At 36.3% G+C, this 18697-nt stretch overlaps 4 protein-coding genes across 4 annotated transcripts; 1 reads left to right on the forward strand and 3 right to left on the reverse strand.

The window, feature by feature from the left end:
- LOC143451978 (pyruvate kinase PKM-like) lies at window positions 1–5337 on the forward strand. The gene is made up of 12 exons (XM_076952776.1): window positions 1–262; window positions 541–691; window positions 1196–1387; window positions 1505–1677; window positions 2396–2553; window positions 2853–2973; window positions 3144–3260; window positions 3372–3558; window positions 3666–3742; window positions 4085–4181; window positions 4431–4579; window positions 4930–5337. The coding sequence occupies exons 1-12, from the start codon at window positions 146–148 to the stop codon at window positions 5101–5103; spliced, it is 1713 nt and encodes a 570-aa protein (XP_076808891.1). The 5' UTR covers window positions 1–145; the 3' UTR covers window positions 5104–5337.
- Window positions 5338–5343: 6 nt separating this feature from the next.
- LOC143451985 (uncharacterized) lies at window positions 5344–6204 on the reverse strand. Its single transcript, XM_076952787.1, has 2 exons — window positions 5916–6204; window positions 5344–5729 (listed from the first exon to the last, which is right to left on the reverse strand). The coding sequence occupies exons 1-2, from the start codon at window positions 6148–6150 to the stop codon at window positions 5476–5478; spliced, it is 489 nt and encodes a 162-aa protein (XP_076808902.1). The 5' UTR covers window positions 6151–6204; the 3' UTR covers window positions 5344–5475.
- Window positions 6205–7697: 1493 nt separating this feature from the next.
- LOC143458590 (UDP-N-acetylglucosamine transporter-like) lies at window positions 7698–10313 on the reverse strand. Its single transcript, XM_076955380.1, has 7 exons — window positions 10130–10313; window positions 9777–9931; window positions 9467–9589; window positions 8994–9156; window positions 8617–8735; window positions 8141–8274; window positions 7698–7969 (listed from the first exon to the last, which is right to left on the reverse strand). Exons 1-7 carry the CDS (start codon window positions 10311–10313, stop codon window positions 7879–7881), a joined length of 969 nt encoding a protein of 322 aa, XP_076811495.1. The 3' UTR covers window positions 7698–7878.
- Window positions 10314–10321: 8 nt separating this feature from the next.
- On the reverse strand, window positions 10322–14736 carry LOC143458580 (transient receptor potential cation channel subfamily V member 6-like). Its single transcript, XM_076955367.1, has one exon. The coding sequence runs from the start codon at window positions 13950–13952 to the stop codon at window positions 11484–11486; it is 2469 nt and encodes an 822-aa protein (XP_076811482.1). The 5' UTR covers window positions 13953–14736; the 3' UTR covers window positions 10322–11483.
- Between the last annotated feature and the right edge of the window lie 3961 nt (window positions 14737–18697).

Here is an 18697-nt window from a genome sequence, read left to right on the forward strand (position 1 = left end):
ACTACTCTGCATTTGACGATTCATCGATTTGGTTTTTGGGAATCGTTATAGTCTACTGCTCGAATTTATGGTAATGGTTTTGCTGTTGTGGTACTTTTGGAACGCCATATAACAGAAGTTACGACCTTGATTTATCATTCAATGAATGCGTTGGTGTCGAGGAGTTTTTTGGCGTTCGGCACATCTGTGCTGTAACGCTGGTGGGAAGTTCACATCCACAAGACAGCTTAAATATTATTCCAGAAAAATTGCTAAGAATGAGGTCAGGCTTCAGATAAATAGGTGTAGTGATGGATGGAGTTTCTTATCTCTTACAAACTGGTACCGGTATATATTGAGATGTGCGCTACCTGAAGATATAAGCTAGACTTGGCATGTTACTGGCTCACTGCCGACCTATACATCTTTGTCGGGTTCTGTCTGTCTGTCAGTGTGTTTAAATGTTTAATCCTATATATTGCCAAACTTATTCCAACTTATGTTGACATTTACTTCTTGCAAATATAGGCTTTTTTATTAACATTGGAGTGCCCATAACAGGTAGAAATGGCGGAAAACTCTGATGCATTTTATCAGCTTCAACAGCAGGGACGTTCACAAAAGGCTACAACATTACTGGAACATTTGTGTATGCTAAATATTGAGAGTCAACCGTCAACATGTCGAAATACTTCCATCGTTTGTACGATCGGTAAATTACAGTTGCTAGTTACATTCAATTTATTACTCGGAATGCGCTGAAATAATTATTATTGATTTGGTGGCCATGCTAACCTACCATCTTATAGCACAATTGTATTATTGCTATCTTGCTTGTTTTAAGCCCTTGGGCTTTGCCACTTTTTCCTGCTCATTAACTGTTCGTAAGCATGTGCTTTATTGTGCTATACCTACAATGGCTAGCATTCCTAACTTTCACTCCGCACAATTAATGGAAAAAAATAAACAATATCATATTATACAATTAGCCATAACTTTTACCTGTTACCTCTGAGATTTCTTTTAATTATCATGTACATAATTATGGGAGCATAGTAACTAGTGCACATATATATACTATATACTGCACATATTCAATCTGAAAATTTTTTGTTTTTAAATGAAGAGCTTTGCAGCAGGTTGCAATAAACTTTTAACTTTTGCCTGTACTACAAGAAATAATAGGTATATATAAAAATATACTGTTGCTTTACAGGACCCGCTTCCAGAAGTGTGGAAATGCTAAGGAACATGATAATATGTGGTATGAATATTGCTCGCATGAACTTCTCCCACGGAACACATGAGTATCATGCTCAAACTATTGCCAATGTGCGTGCAGCAGCTGATAGTTTCAAAAGTAACCCTGTTTACTACAGACCAATTGGAGTAGCTCTTGACACTAAAGGTAAAAATTCACGTATATATACTAGCAGAAAGATTTTAATAATTTTTGATGCGTTTAACTTTAACAGCTATTTTGCATTGCTCATCAGACACAGTTTCATAACATTATCAATTTAAGGCCCAGAAGTTCGTACTGGATTGCTGAAGGGTGGTGGCAGTGCTGATGTTGAATTGGTGAAGGGCAAAACTATCAAACTGTCTTTGGATGAGGCCAATTTTGAATGTGGTGATGCATCAATGATTTATGTCGATTATAAGAACCTTTGCAAAGTTGTATCCATCGGCAGTAGAGTGAGTCTATGTCAGGGGTGGGCAAACTGCGGCTCGCCGGCAGGTTTTTTGTGGCTCTTCTAGTCGAATCGTAAAATTCCAAAAAAATTGTAAAGGCTACCAAGAGTACCGTTTATGAACGTTTCTCTATTTTTCTTTTTTTTATTTAGGCCAGCATTTCGTTTATGATGTAACAGTAGACATAGAATCCGACATTGTTTTCAGGTATAGACTCTATACTCCATGGCAAAGGTGGGCAAAGTGCGCCTCGCCGACATGTTTTTTATGGCTCTTCTAGCTGAAAAGTAATATCCCAAATTGACTACTAATAATATAATAACCAAATTGACAAACATTACTGATTTTGCGGCTCGCTGGTGTTTATAGTTTTCCGCAAGTGGCTCTTTCATTGAACAAGTTTGCCCACGCCTGGTCTATGTGTTCTGAAGCAAATGGTTAATAAATTTCTAATTTCTGTTGCTTGTCAAGCAATAACCTAGTAATTGACTCAAGGCTAATTTTTATCCCAACTGTACATGGAGACAAATGGTGCTTGTGTTGTCCTGCTGATTAAATTACCAGATCTTATATTCTTCACTTCAGTGTAAATAAAGGTCACCTTGCCTTGCCATATGCCGGGATCACGTCACACCGGTTTCTAATTACATCTTGAAAAAGCAATATGGGATTAAGTCTTTTGATTTCACCTAACATGAAGTAAACATCTGCCATTTGGCAGATTTTCGTTGATGATGGCCTCATATCCTTGTTGGTCAAGGAGAAAGGACCTAACTATTGCATTTGCGAAATTGAAAATGGTGGAATGCTTGGTTCAAAAAAAGGAGTTAATTTGCCTGGAATTGAGGTTGATTTGCCAGCTGTCAGTGAAAAGGACAAGTAAGCTAAACAGTTGACCACTTACAGTTGCTGTCATCACTTGCAAGTGTTTTGTTCCAAACGATATCTACTGTACTTGTATAGCTGTTGTATGATTTTGGTTTTGCTTTCTTAAGCATCTTCTTGCGTTGCACTAAGGTGGATTGAAATTATTTTGTTTGATATAATTTGACTATAAGTTTCTGTTTATATTTTTTCATGACGCCAAGCGACAGTAAATAACGTACAACTGCACATACATCTAAACTATGGTTGAAGTACCTATAAGCGATTAGAAAACTGTTATTGCATCTTTTTAGACAAGATCTTAGATTTGGTGTTGACCAGGGTGTTGACATGGTGTTTGCTTCGTTTATTCGCAAAGCTGCTGATGTTCACGCTGTGCGTGAAGTTCTTGGGGAAGATGGCAAAAACATAAAGGTTGGTTGGGCTGCGGCTTACAATTTCATGTCAGTAAATTGCACACTTACGTATTAATATATAAACAAGCGGTCATGTGTGTTAGGGCAACTGCAACTTAACTTAAGTAAAGATTACAGTTTTTCTTAAGTCTCCATGTGTAGAATAATGGACCAATTGTTGTCTTACAGATCATATCCAAAATTGAAAACCATGAAGGTGTGGTAAAAATTGATGAGATTATTGAAGCAAGTGATGGCATCATGGTTGCTCGAGGCGATATGGGAATTGAAATTCCTGCTGAAAAAGTATACATACTTATATTGAGTTACATGTATTTGTATTGTGTGTTTTTAAAGTGTTGGTTTGAAAGTTAATAAATTTGAGAACTATTCTTAGAATATTTTTGTTGTGAACAGGTTTTCATCGCTCAGAAAATGCTCACTGGCAAATGCAATCTTAAAGGCAAACCAGTAATTTGTGCCACACAGATGTTGGAAAGCATGATAACGAAACCACGTCCTACACGTGCTGAAGCATCTGACGTGGCTAATGCTGTACTGGATGGGTCTGACTGCATTATGTTGAGTGGAGAAACTGCCAAAGGTACACTATTTCTATTTTGTGTTCAACATATACTGTAAATCGTTACATGTGTTAGCTTATGACAATTTTTTAAGACTGTAATTTGGAACACATTGCTTTTTTTTCAGGATCTTACCCTCTTGAATGTGTGAAGATGCAACATCAAATTGCCAGAGAAGCTGAGGCCTGTATTTTTCACCGAAAGGTGATATATGTCGTAGTTTATTCAACCATACCTTTGTCTGTTGGCCTTAATCAAACTAATAAAAATGTCAGAGTTCCCAAGCTAATATGGTTTGTCAATCTTCAAACAATTCAGTGTAGCTTAATGTTTGCTAAAGCACTTGTCCTTTAATTAATGCGTTGTCCACTACTTTTTTAATTTACGCTGTCTAGTGTTTACTTCTGCTGCTCTGCATCAGTTTACAGCTGGTTGATCAAAGATCGCTATGCATGAGTGCCTTAGGTTTATCAGGTCTTGTAACCACAGAAGTTTTGCATTATGGGCAACTAAAATTTCAAATTAGTATGGTGATATTCTATTTAGGTGTTTGAAGAATTGAGAATTTCCAGAGGTCTGGCCACTGAACCAACTGAGGCAATTGCCAGCGCCGTTGTTGAAGCTTCGTTCAAGTGTCACGCAGGTGGGCGCACATTTTTTTTGTAAAACCTTATCTAAAGAAGACATAAGATTAAGATGAAACGTTTGACTATTTTTCCACTTAATTTAAATATTTTCTGAAACTGATAATTGAATTTGTTCTTTATTTAATGGTGCCAGTAATTATATTCAACATACAAAAGGATATAAAATAGTTAAAACTGTAGCATGCTGATTGATACAAGAGCGAGAACTGTAACGTTACAAAATTAATCAAACTAATTTCCTTTAGCTGGTATTATCGTCCTAACAAGATCTGGAAAGTCTGCTGCGCTCATTGCAAGCTATCGGCCTCGTGCTCCTATTCTGACAGTCACTAGATTTGAACAAACTGCGCGTCAGCTTCATTTGTGGCGCGGATGCTTCCCGATTGTTTTCCAAGTTTGTTTTTTCTATAAAACCTAATTCTATTGCTCGTTGCTGCACAGCTAAATATTATCTTGTTTTTTCTGGTTACGAAATCAGGAAGTAAACTTTATGCTGAGTATTTCCTTATCAAAATCTTAATCCTCGGATGGAGGAAAAATGTTAGTACTATTAAACTCGAGGATGATGCCCGAGAAATCTCCCGATTTTGTTGGGAACAAAGGAAGGCGTAGTTTACGCTTTGCGTAAGGCCATTACAACAGTAGCGTTTTATGGTATCGAACCCGCATCGCATTATTGCTGATCTCGCGTTTTAACCGCTCGGCCACCGAGCCTAAAAGAACGTCTGTGTTTAAATTCTGCAGAAACCGGTCGTGTCTCCATGGTCTGATGACGTAGATGCACGTGTACAATTCGCAATCGAAGTCGGCAAGGCGAGGAAATTCTTTGCGAAGAGTGACTTTGTGATTGTCGTCACTGGTTGGCAACCGGGTTCTGGCTATACCAACACAATGCGTGTTGTTCAAATCGAAGAGTAAAATAGCACACCGCATCTACTGAAAACACGGCTTCAGTTGTTATGTTCTGTACTTAAGCTTTGCCATTGCCAAAATATCTTATCTGTTTTTAGAATAGTTGCAGTTTTCAGGTACCGTATGGTATTCCGTTGTGCTGTAAAAAGGATGCATGATAGTTTTTACTTAGATATTGCCAGCATTATATACGCGGTATTACAGTTCTTTGCGTGTGAAATATAGATACATATTACTATTCCTACTAGTTTGTTTTCTGTATTCTACGTCGTAAAGTTCAAAGGGCACTGTGTAGAAAAGCAAATTTGTTTTGTCCTTAAAGTATATATTCGGTTTTGACAAAATATAGTAAATCAACGAAACACAAAGCTTGATGTTTCAAAACTGACTACTATACATAAAGAGTACAAAACCGAATGTTACGGCAGAGATCGTGCCGTACTGAAGTACGGTGCTGGGGCTAAATGTGTTGGGACAATCTTCTTGAAACTTGTAGTCTGCCAGGTAGAAGTTTTCCGCAAACAAAGTTAAAAGCCATAGAAATCCTAGAATTACGCAAACGACAAAATTAGCACCAAGAATCGCATTCGCTCTGCCATTCCTTTTTCGACAGAAAATTACGGCTGCTGTACCTGTCAGAACAAAAGCAGTGAATGTTACTACAACGTTTTTATGACTGGAAGCTAGTAGAAATGATCTCTCGCTTAAACCTTCGACCACGAAATGAGTGACTAAAATTACTGGGGTAGCCTAACCTTATCACGCACGAGTGTGGACAGTTAAACAACATATTTTTACAGAAATTAATTTACTGCTACCTGGTACAGCCATGATCGCTAAAGAAGATAACACCGACCACAATTGGTCATCTTCTGGTCGGACATTGTAATTTAAACAATAATAGAGTTTGGCAAGTACAGCCACACAGTAGCAAAATTGCTGGAAAGTTAATTTTGGATTGCAGCGTGGAACTTTCAGCAATTCAGGGCATTTTCTTTCTTCAACTTTTCCCTCGGGTACTTTCGTCAAAGGTCTCCTACTCCGTCGACCCATATTGAAAACATAAAAAGCAAAAATAAGTTCTGCTTCTTTTGATCAGGAGCTTTTACTGGTGTCTTGATGAAGCCTTTGACAATACGTTTTCAAATGCAATACATTTTGATGTAACAATACCTTTGTTTACAAAACTGTATGAAATCTTTTCCTGGACAACCTGAAACTATTGTATGTCCATCAGTCTTAAGCTTAAAATAAAGTGCCTAGGAAGAAAATTCCAATTTTCTTCATGCGAAAAAATACGAAAGAAACTTTTATTATCACCGTTGAAAAACGAGATTCTCAAAAACGTTCGCCGCAATTTACTACTTTTGAGCTTATTGTGAGCTTTGTGGTGATAGTACTCGTTCTGGAGGTTAGACTCGAAGTGCTAAAGGGTTGGGTCACCGCCTCAGAACTAGAAGAATACGAGAAGAGTACATTGCGGATCATAATCTACGCAGCTGCAGCAATGTTTTCCGGTAAGCATTGCAAGATTAAATATATTTCCTGGTTAGAAAATGGCGCATAGGCTAGCTAAGAGACCGCAGGATTCTGTAGTAGCCTATTTACAGTCAGTGCTTTTCAATCTTTTTAGTTTTACGTTGTACACACTTTGACGATTTTTTGTGAATTTCAGATGTTGTAATAGATCTGCACAGTAATTCCTCGCTAGCTTTTGTTTAGTTTATATAAGTTATCAAATTCACTGGCTTGCGTGGTCGGCTGAATTTCAAACAAAAGTAAATTCATCTTCAATTTCCGCAAATTAATAAATCTGCGAGTGACCCGAGCTAGACTGTTTACAATTAGGCCAAGGACGTTAGGTTAAAGTACTTCATAACGAAAATGCCAATCTAAAAGTAGAGTTACAGCAAGTGTGTTTCTATTGCAGGCTGGGTCAGTCAAAGCCTTGTCCCTTCAAAGTCATCCGAAGCAGCATTAAAATTTGCATTGGTATTTCTTATTTTAAGTGGTACGCTTTGGGTTGTTATGTGCCTTCTGACTACATTCTCTTTTTACGAGGTTAAAGAAACATGCTTTATGTTGATAAATCTTACTTTGCTTTCTGTACTTGGATTTAATTTCGGTATAATAGTGAATGTTAAAAGAAAAAACGAGAATAAACAATTACTGTGAGTACCTGGACAGCAACAGGCCATCTTCAGTAGACTTATATTGCGCATACAGTAATAATTAATTATTATTTAAGCTAGTTGCATCATGACAGGTTTTTCTGTAAAAAGGTAGTTAAAAGTTTACAGGTCAGTTTCATTCGGGAAAGTTGCTTAAAATAGAAGTATGACAACTATCGCAGATTCTTTTTATTTGATTCTTCTCTTTCAAAACATATTCCAAGGTTTGTTTGATTCGAATTAATTTTTGGATCCAATTAATCTATCTTTGTATTGTAGTTAATTAACTTGGGAAATTACATGCGCTTATCAACTTTAGGCTAGGTTATCTTCCGCACCCTTATCTGTAGGGGGAAAAACGTCAGAGTTATGTGCCTTTGTTTTTACTCAATATAATTGCGTAATAGCATTCAATCGAACGTAATAGCATTCAAGAGTTCTTCAAGTTTATTACGGCAGTTTATTCTTCACGTATTCAGCATCAAATACGTTACAAATGTGAATTTTCCTACATTTTCACTTTAAGGTTTTAAATAATCTGAGAACAACTTAACTAGTGCAGAATACATGTACAATGTACAAGTATATTAACATTAGCTATTGACTATCGTCAACTTTCTTTCACACTTCCTTTGGTTGGTCTTTTCCATCCATACAAAAACGTCGCACCAAGAACCATTATCGTCCCAGTCATAAACAACCTGAATTATAAGAAAGCATAAACACATTAATTACACAGATATTAACACAAGCAACACCGTCAAGAAATATCCCACTTCCATCTAAAATTCTTAATATTACTGTCATGGTTAATAAAACATGATTTTATTGACAGAACAAATTTATGGAGGTTGATATAAAAGTATGAATACCCTGTCAGTTGAAGATCCTCGAAAATAAAATGTGAAATCATACTTGACAATATTATTGATATAGATGTTGCGAATCCCTTGATGATGTTGTCAGTATATTGCACAGCACATGCAACTAGAAGACCACCATAAGCCTGTCAAAAACACAAACATCATTGAATTACTAAAGACCACCAGAAAAAGTATTCGATATATTCGATCCTGCTTATTAAATCATATTGGTTTCAGCCGATTTTGGATTTAATTCTGGTAATTCACAAACTGAAACTTTTGTTACAGACATACAATGCAGCACCATAAATAAAAAATGTATCGTGTGTTAGAGGAGTCACCTTGGCGGCCCTTAGAACAACACACTTCGGCTGTATTAAGAAAATACAAAAGATACAAAGAGATACAAGATACAAAAATACAAGAAGTAGATTCTACTTTATTTGCACGGTTATCCATGAAATGATTTACTAAAGACTGGATACCTGCAGTAAAAGAACGGCAATGACAAGGGCATCATAACCCTGCAGAAATCCACCTTTAGATATTGCCTTCCAGTCACTATATAAGACAGTCATTGCAGAAAACAACATTCCAAAGATGGCTTGAAATGGTAATGAAAGGTGTTAAACGCTTTGGTAAACAAAATCCGTGTAGAGTCTGAGATGTATAGTATTTACTTTTGTAACAGAAATCACTAGTGTACATTTCAGCAATATGAAAAGGGCTAACAGCACACATTACTTATAATTACATTGGGGATCTGCATAAGCACATTAAACAGGAATGGAAAATAATACAGCTGATAACTTAATTGCAGGAAAACAAAATTCATGAATTGAAATGTGATATCAAACGTTACCCATCTGAATGTTACGAATCCACAACGATAAAGAAGACTGCTTCAGTAACAGTTCGAAATAGACACCGGCAAATCCACTACTAAGACAGGCTATCAGAAGGACAGTTAGACCAAACAATCGATTGGTCACAGTTAAATCTGTTTCTTCTGTTTCGGTTGGCATCTATATAAAAATAAAATGATGGTCGTACTTACCATATATCAAAGCACATAACGGGCAATTACATGAAACTTAACAAATACACAATAGCACTTGGCAAATAAATTCTGAATGTTTGGGCGACAATTTTGCATTCAACTTAAAATGAACATTTTAACTGTATCAAAAAAATGCCGAAGGATATAGCATATAAGACATGCTTTCAGTTGTATCTCATTTGATATTGAAAACATTTTACTTGATCATACAAGCGAGTCGAATCTTATACATCTAAAGTTATTGTTAACGTACAAAGAGCACGTCATGATAATACCTGAACGAGAGCCACACCTATCATTAACAATAGCAGGGCAGCCCATTGTTGACGTGACAGGGATCGTCTCAATAGAATTACAGAGCATATAGCTGTTGTTAAGATTTTCAGTTGATAGGTTACCTAGCAATAAATGTTTATTTTGTGAAGCTGTAAAACCAATAAAACAACGTCAATAAATCAATTAAAAATATAAACATTTTCCCATCACAAAAATATATAAGTTAGCAGTACTTTAGGAAAAACAACTACATCTTTGCATAGTTTTATATGTCGATTCACACCATAAATATCTCCACAACAAAGAAACCTGATAAGTAGCAGCATCCAGGTAGGACAAAGCAACAAACAAAAGGTTGTTTTGAATAGCATATATTCCTGATGGCACAGCAACCTTTATAGTCTCCATTGGATGTTCGAAAAGCCCAGTACGCAGTTCAACGTAAAGCCTTCGCCAGTTGAACTCTAAATGGTGGATAACAATTCAATGAAGTAAAAAACCTTAATACAGTACAAAGATGAAATATATGTAAAAAGGTGAAATACAGACAAAACAATTTTTATACTAATAAATGTCAATAAATAAACATTAAAAAATTGTATTCAAAACAATTCAGAGTTTTAGGTGTTTCTTAATACCAAAAATAAACAACGAAGGCTTACTTGCACCAACGAAAATGATCAGCAAACATGTAACCAACTTTACACACTCAGCCAGAAATATTACTGTGCTTGTTAAGTATCTTGGGCCAGTTTTGTGCACAGTTCTGGTGTACCTCAGTATTAAGACCATGAATGATGTTTGCATTACCAAGAGAAGTAGAACTAAATACTTAACAACAGCCATGATTGGACTATTCTCTTAAAATACAGATTAAAAACAAGCAAACGTCAAGTGCAAGCTAATTCTACAATCACAGTTAATATCATGATAGTCAGTACAAGTACATAATGTGCAAATAATAAACAGTACAAAACTTTCTATGACTACAAATACAGGCACAAAAAACTATGAAGTTCTTTTGATTTTGATGCTTAAGATAGAATTCAAGGCAAAAATACTTGAGTTGAATAACGATTTTTGCAAAATTACGATAAGAAACATTACAAAACCAAAATAGTACATCAAATTTCACTTATGCAGTGCAAGAATACAGTGTACTTATACAGTGCAATATAATATAAAACATCTTAATTTTCATTTCAAGTTTCACTTAGTGCAAGGAAATTTAAAATACTAAGTGCGATACTAGCAATGAAAAACAAGTACGATACCAACCTGATACAAAACACAGAAAAAACAAGTGTAAGTGCTACAGGGTGCAAGCTGCAAAGTGTAAAAAAAGTATATTATTACAACATAATAAATAAATGCCATATATTTTTAGTTTTAATATAAAGGTATCATCAAATGGTGCTATGGTCGCCAATCAGTGGACTTTAGTCAATGTATAAAATAAATATAAAGCATAAAAATATAAAAAGGCCTTTGGATATTTACAAACTTCATACAGCCTGCAACAGTCAGTAATGCATACTTTTTTAACAAATTTCAGTTCGGCGATGAAATTCAGTCAATCAAGTTATATTTACATACATAATAGAGTAAAAAAGTTTTATACTATGACAAAGAGCATGGAATAGCAGCTTGGCTGCATAATTAAGCTCATTCAGCAAAATTAACCTGATCCAGTTAAGCAGAAAATTTACAGTGTTGAAGATGAAGTAGTCACTAATAACAACAAGATTGCATCCTGCAATAAGGGTACCACCCTACCAGCTCAAAATAGATTTAATGTCATTAAGTTCTTTCCAGTGCAAAAATAAGAATTCATAAATGCATATTTATAAATGTACAAACAAAAAGTATATAAAATATATAAAACGTCATTCATAAAAACACGTCATCATATGCATGAAAATATATACTTTTTATAAAAATAAAAAACCTATATCCTTTAACTGTAATGAATATATATATATACTCACAAGCCACAACAAACTGCAGGATAGTTGTCTACACCATATAGTCATTCTCTTCAGATGAATCTTCATCAGCAAAGCTAACATGTGAAGTTGACACAGCACTCCTAATACGACTCATAAGTGATTCATCTTGCACTTCATCTACATTAGGAGAATCAGTAACAAAATCCACCATGCCACTAATACCATGTATCTTCAGCTTTGGTTCAGGGGTCTCTTCCGAGCGTTGTTTCGCCTGTTGACTAATCCCTTGCCAGCTCTTCTTGATATTTCTTCTTCGTTCACTCTCTGATGTTTTCTGATGGTGAATAACCATAAGTGCACGATCATCTGGCTTTACTTCATGTAGTGGGTTAACACCGACCTCACCTTCGCTAGTTATACGCTCTGCATTAATACTTATGCCATACGAAGACTGAAATTTTAACTTTTCATTAATCCTGTGCGAGCGTTCCATGACAACAACCATCGACGCCCACTGACGCCTCCAAACCTTCTTTGATCGTTGTGTGATTTTTTCGTATGTTCTCGTCATCATGGCAATCAACATGTTAAGAAGAAGTATATGCACCAACATCATGAAAATGATAAAGAGAATTATGGAAACAGCTGGATATTTGCCCGCCATCACATCTGAGTAACTAAATTCTCCAAAACTCATCTGAAACAAAGTCATGAATGTGCCATGCTCTGTTAAGAAGGCATCTACATTTTGCCCCTCAAATTGATAAAAAAATGCAATCCCAAGCGTTCCAATAATGATTCCATAAATAACAGCAAACCGAACGATGTCACTGCCAAAGATTTTATAAATCATAGTTATAAATGGGCCAGTTAGTTCCCAGTTTCTCAAAAAGAACAACATGTATGACCACACGCCAGGCACTGCAAATACAAGCAACCAATCTTCAACTGAATATAACTCGGCAAATCTGAATGGAATGCATAGCAACAAAAGAATACATGAGACCTGATAAAAGATTCTGGATGGAATAGTTGCAACATTTTGCCAAAACCCAAACAGTGATTCAAGATATATCTCCCGTACCAAGTAATACAGCACAAGAATAACTATTAGAATTACTAAACATTCAAACACATATCTGGCGATATCTGTAGCAGTGGTTCCATATCTCAAGTCTGATGCAGTATTCGGGCGCAGATAAAGGGCAACTGATAAGAATAAGATGTGCAAGACAAAAGAAGCCAACAACCGATAGAATTTCATCTGCCCGAATTCCTTCCATTTCTTGTTCAACAGCTGGTGCACAACGCCATCAGCAACTAGCTCTAAATGATTGTCTTTCTTGCCACGAATAATCATCATCAGTGCAGAATTCCAATCTGTTTCACCGTTGGGACCAATAGTGTCAAGCGATTTCAGTGGGTATGCAAAGCAGGTAACAGTGTTATAGGACCAATGATGCTGGGATGAAATTTCTAAAATCTTCTTAAACATTTTGACTCTTCCAAGTTTGGCAGCTAAAGCCAATGGTGAAAGATTTGTAAAATTCATCACGTTTGGGTCAGCCTTACTCTTAACATGCTTCACTGCATAGTAATACATATCGGGTTGATCGTGAATAACGGTCAAATGTAGGACGCTGTTACCATTACGATCTTGCTTGTTTGGGTCTGCTCCATGATCAATCAACATGTCATAAATTTTATGATTTCCAGTACTTGCTGCAAAAGACAATGGGTATTCACCGTAGTAAGCGTAGCCCTCAAATTTGTGTTTCCTCAGTTTGATATCACCTCTTTTCACATCGACAGGGATAAAAAACTTTCCACGAGCTCTAGCATGGATATCAATATGACCAGTTTCCAACAGTAGCTTAACTGCTTCAATATTACCATTAATCACAGCAAAATGAAGGCAGGATTCACCATAGTATTCAAAACCTTCGTATAAGTCCCAAGCCAGTTGAGGATGCTTTTCCAAAAGTGCTCTTGCTACTTCAATATGTTTTGGTGATCCGTTTAGAAAAAGCATATGAAGAGGCGTCTCGCCTATAGCTCCCCGATGTTCCAGTTTCCACTTTGCTTTATGCTCATTAAAGGGCCTGATTACACTATCAAGGGTGAGGTTGGAAGTGAAAGACAGTGTGTCTAATCCGTCTGTTTCAACAATTGGACTTTGTGTAATGGTTAATATCGTTGTCATAGTTTTCCTTTCTTTTTTCTCCAAGTGCTTTTTGGTAACCTGAGTTTGCTGATTATGCCATTTCTGGTATGTCTCTTCGGTGACAATCTCACCATCTTCAAACAAATAAAAAGGTTTGATGAAACTATCAAAATATTCTTGTATTCTCTGCTTTTTGACTTCTGGGCTATCGTCTGGATTTTGATCATAAACTTTTAGGAAGTTGCCACCACCAGAAAAATCAACCATTTTATAAATTTCGTTCTTTTGCATTTGCTCGTTTTGCTGCTTCCATTGTGAGTCAGGATCAACATTCTTCGTGTTACGATAGAAAAATTTGTTCCACTTCTTCATGTTTAGATTGTGTAAATTTGACTGAAACAACTTAACATCAATTGCAAATTCAAGCTACATGATATGGTTTTGTGCATTCACAAATTTTCAATGTTTATCAGTGCCCATCAGATCACTTGCATAGCCTTAAAAATATAACAAAAAAACTAAAAAATTCACTTAAGCCTGCCAAAATTATTTGGAGAGTGTAGGATCACATGCAAGTCATTCCATGGCATTTCAGGCAGCTTAAACACAATTTCTCATGTTTTTACATACCGATACCATTTTTGTAATGACTAACAAAAAAGATTTCAATGATATCAAACAAGGAGTTTTGAAGTTATAACAATTAAAGATTAGGTATATTTTTTTATTAATTATATATATTTGTGTTTGCTCTAGCAAGCCAATATGGAAAAATACAACTTTATTCCTTTTGTTTTTCAAATATCTGTCTCAAGTCTGTCTTGTAAGCTAGAAAGATATAAATTTGTTACTCTACCCACAACCCGTAGGCTTCTTATGGTGCCACTTGCCATACTAAAATTGGTAAACATAACTGGTTTCTTGTCGATCTTTAACAATGCAAAGTTGCAAAAAAACATTACAATTTTTGAAATTACAAACCATTTCACGACTAAATTAGCGTATTGACTGGATATCTTGCATAGAATTTCCTAAAATCATTAAAAAGATCCATTTCCCCATTATCTTTATAATTATTACAGTGCTTTAGCCGCAATTTACCTTAAAAGGTTGTTGCCTGGGACAATTTTACTTTATATAATTACAAATTTATATAATTACATTGTGTCTGTTGCCCTGTAGAAAGAAAAATGACTAGTTTTTACTCTAGTATTGTTAATGCTTGTTTGGTCTTGGGTAATTGCATGATTAATTCTAACTAGATTTTACATAATATGGAAGCTCATTAACTCAAAGCAGAAGAAAGTGCTTGTAAATTTAAGCTGGGTTATTTAAAGTTTAAATTATGCAAAGTCTGCTTTACTAGCAAAAAATATCCGCCAAATCAAAGCCATTGTACCAATGAAAATTTAAAACTATTTGTACGAAATCACAACTGTCTGCAGACACTTTGTTATGAGTCATGACATGATAAGCCATCTAGTGGAATCAATTGTACATGCACACACAAGACTTATCAATGTGCTCGCTGAATTTTTACAGGTTCCCATCAAATCATACCAAATCCGACAAAGTTGGCTGCTTCAACGCTAATTTATTATAAATAACAAAGATTTAAGGCTTTAGCGTTTGGTAAATTGATTGCACAAAAATACATTTTTTATTTATTTATTATAAATCGGTGTGAAAATAAAAAGTATGCTTATGCCCAGATTTTGCGAGTGAGTCTGAGAGTGCAGATTTTGCACTGTAGAAAACTGAAAGAATGAAACGTAAACGCTCGCTAAGCTATTATATGTGCCTGTTGCCTTCAGTTACGGGTTCGCTGTAATTTATCTTCGTCCTTTGTTGCCCGGATCCAGATATTCGAGATTTAACACTAGAAGGACGGCAATTTTCGTATACCTAGAAGGACGGAGTGCGTCAATTGACGCAAAAGGTCAAAACGGCGCAAATCTAACGTTTTTTGTTGAGAAAACTGTGCTGTTGCTCCGAAAAAACTACTTCTATCGCATGTCCGCTATGTCCATTTTAATTAACAAAAGCAATCGCATTGAAAATACAAGCCGTCGTGCCTAAACACTTCTGTTTCACGTAACTCCTTGTTCTTCTTGCACTCTTTCGTGACTTCTCTTCTGTTCTGGCGCATTTTCCCTACGAGGCTGCACTTCTTTTCCGCAAGTCGCAACGCCAGGTCAAGTGAGGTGAAAAAATTATCGCAAGTGACGTTGTAACCTCCTTGAAAAAGCGGAGCCATGAGTTTCAGTACAACGTCGGTGGGCACACTCCCTTGGGGGCTCCTTGCGTCATCTTTTCCAACGTAAGGAAAACCGTTGAATAATTATTTGTTTTCGACGTCAACTGTCAGCCAGAACTTTAGACCAAACTTGTCTGGTTTATTGGCCATATATTGGATGAACTTGCAGCGTGCCTTACACAGCAATAGTTGCTCATCCACAGTTATCTTCCACTGTGGAATGAGTGCTTTTTGGCAGATTGATATAAAACTGTTCCAAAGTTGTGAAGCGAGTGCAAATTTATCATGCAATAGATTCCTACGCCTTTCCGTCTTCAGATCGAAGCGAAGGAATCGTATGAGCTCCAGAAACCTGTCTCTTGCCATGGTTTCGGAAAACATCGTACATCCCCACGAATTCCCCCACAAACTCTTCACAGGGAAATTGCGCCCTCCTGTCACGCCACGAGCAACCATCGACCCGACGAATTTCTCTAATTTATCTAACTAAGAAACTCTTACTACACTTACGCTTCGATAAACTTCAAAAATTCCGATATTAGGCTGCGCTTGTGACGAAACTACTCTGTTTTGCAGAAAAGTCGACTTGCATAGTTTGTCGACACGTTTGTCACACCTCTGTGCTGGCAGCTGTGACCTAATTCGATAAACCTGTAATTATCAGCAGAAACAAAACATTACTCTCTATTGCGAGAACTGGTTTTTGTAGTGTGAAGTAACAATGCGTCAATTGACGCGCCCCGTCCTTCTAGGTAGTGACCACGTTAATTATCTCTACCGGTAAAATAAAAACTTCATATTCATGGGTTAGTTACCTAACACTAATGTAGGAAAAGTAAGGAAATATCAAGGTTGTGCGATGCCCCACTTAAAAGTTATAGATTCACTTAGGTTGAAAATGCGTCAATTGACGCGCCCCGTCCTTCTAGTGTTAATAGGCTTAACTGGTTAATTCTAGTCTCCAGCGAACTTGTAAATAAAATGTTTTGTAGGATAGGCCTATATTATGCCTAAAATTTCGGAAATTTCATTGTCAACATCCACCAGCCCATTGCCTGACGGAAATCGAAGCGTAACATAGCTAGGCTAGCTTTACGTACCTCCGGCAGATCCGGACGTTCGGGTTATAGCCTACCATGCACTGAAAGAAACATCAACATTCTGTTAACAAGTCTTCGATGCGGAGGAATCCCCTAACCAGAAAAAACTATATTCCATTTGCAAAATGTTAACATTTTTAGCAATTATGGAAAATTAAGAAAAATATTCGGCTTATTAACGCTATTAAAACAATATTTGAAGCTGATTCAAAACAGCTGTTGAAATATAATAGAAATAACAGAAAAACTAAAGCACTTATCGGCGCTACCGTTGTTATGCTCTTGGGCAAGATATTAACGACGCTTTTTGCTGTTTAGCGGTTTTTGTAAAACTTGTAATTCGGGCAATATCAAATAAAAAATACAAATAAAACAAACATTTAAAGAAAAACGCACAAGCACAAACAAAAATCTGTCACTGGTCCTCGAGTAACAGCATCTTTTACGCAAAAAGTACCGGTATCGACTATCGAGTACCGACAAAGTATCGAACTACTTGTCAAAAATAATACCGAATACCGGAATGGTTGGTACATTTTTTGCTAAGTACCGGTACCGTTACCAACGGTAATTTCAAAGTACCGACTGCCCACCTCTGCCAATGGGTGATATCAGTAGGCTGTTTGGCTATCTTACAATATTTGTCTAAAAATCTTTGCAACAACCAATGTGCGTTTAGAGGTCGTTTTTGAAATATTATAATTAATTATTGGACAATGTTCACTCAAGCATAACTATACTTTGAAGGTAAACCGCAATAACTCCAACATTTTAGCCTTAAAACTAAGCTTACATATATTTTAGTGATTTGCTAAAAACTTAGCAATATGTTTCAAATTTTGTGCCTACGCTAAAACCTATCATTCAAATTTTATTAGTGTTTGTTTCTAGTTTTTATAAACATAATATCCATGTAAGCCTGATAGCTTTTGAATTGCCCGAGGCTTAATTGCGTTTTGAAAGTAAGTCGATCAAGCACGACTGTAATTAGGCCCTACTATATCATCAATATCTTGTGACAAAGCACTTAGCTAGCCTACCAGGCAGACGAGTTGCAGCTTTTGAAATACTTGGTAAGCGTAGTCAGAAAAAATTCAACAATGGGTTGAACTTCCAGTAAACTGCAATTCTTCTCAGTTTTGTAGGAATCAGGAGGAACTTTATTGTTTTTTAAGTACAGTAGGCCAAGATACGTGGCTACGTAGAACGTACTATATTTGGATCAGATCAACAATTGCAGCGTATAGCAAAAATAAGCGATCAAACGACAAACAGCGCTGTGCATAACAGCAGTTTCCATGTTTTGGCACGTTTTTGCTTTCATGCGTATGTCTGATATCTCCAGTTGCACGTTTACAGACTTAAGCGTACGTTAACTATACAAGGCTTGTAAGCATTACACTTGTACGTAAATAGTGGACTGGGCATTGCTATTTTCGGATGCTTTTGGGCAATGTGCAGCACGTTGTTTTCGTCAAGAGAAAACGACAATTAAATAGCCTATTCAATTGGCTCAACAAGCATTTTTAATTAATGCTGTCAAGATTGTCACAAACAACTGCAATCAGATTGTTGTAGAGCTTTTAACTTACAGCTTCAGGCCGCATAAAGCGAAGTTGAAGGTTTGTGTTTAGCATATACTTATACATGGATATGCATATACAGTATAGTATAATGTCAATTTGTTGTAGTTTCTATAATCAGTAAGCATTTTTCGTACAAGCCAATGGGAATTGACCATATCATGGATTTCTCCAAAA

Source organism: Clavelina lepadiformis, chromosome 1 (assembly GCF_947623445.1).
Source record: "Clavelina lepadiformis chromosome 1, kaClaLepa1.1, whole genome shotgun sequence".
Taxonomy (NCBI): Eukaryota; Metazoa; Chordata; class Ascidiacea; order Aplousobranchia; family Clavelinidae; genus Clavelina; species Clavelina lepadiformis.

Bases quoted from the DNA above. Each gene is read 5' to 3' on its own strand.
- LOC143451978 (XM_076952776.1), top strand. From the start codon at position 146: ATGCGTTGGTGTCGAGGAGTTTTTTGGCGTTCGGCACATCTGTGCTGT. The intron at 1,388-1,504 runs GTAAAAATTCAC...TATCAATTTAAG, and splicing joins AGTAGCTCTTGACACTAAAG to GCCCAGAAGTTCGTACTGGA. The intron at 4,182-4,430 runs GTGGGCGCACAT...AATTTCCTTTAG, and splicing joins TTCGTTCAAGTGTCACGCAG to CTGGTATTATCGTCCTAACA.
- LOC143451985 (XM_076952787.1), bottom strand. From the start codon at position 6,150: ATGGGTCGACGGAGTAGGAGACCTTTGACGAAAGTACCCGAGGGAAAA. The intron at 5,730-5,915 runs GTAGCAGTAAAT...TTGTTCTGACAG, and splicing joins AGCGATCATGGCTGTACCAG to GTACAGCAGCCGTAATTTTC.
- LOC143458590 (XM_076955380.1), bottom strand. From the start codon at position 10,313: ATGGCTGTTGTTAAGTATTTAGTTCTACTTCTCTTGGTAATGCAAACA. The intron at 9,932-10,129 runs GTAAGCCTTCGT...TCCACCATTTAG, and splicing joins GATCATTTTCGTTGGTGCAA to AGTTCAACTGGCGAAGGCTT. The intron at 8,736-8,993 runs GTAACGTTTGAT...TACCATTTCAAG, and splicing joins GATTCGTAACATTCAGATGG to CCATCTTTGGAATGTTGTTT.
- LOC143458580 (XM_076955367.1), bottom strand. From the start codon at position 13,952: ATGAAGAAGTGGAACAAATTTTTCTATCGTAACACGAAGAATGTTGAT.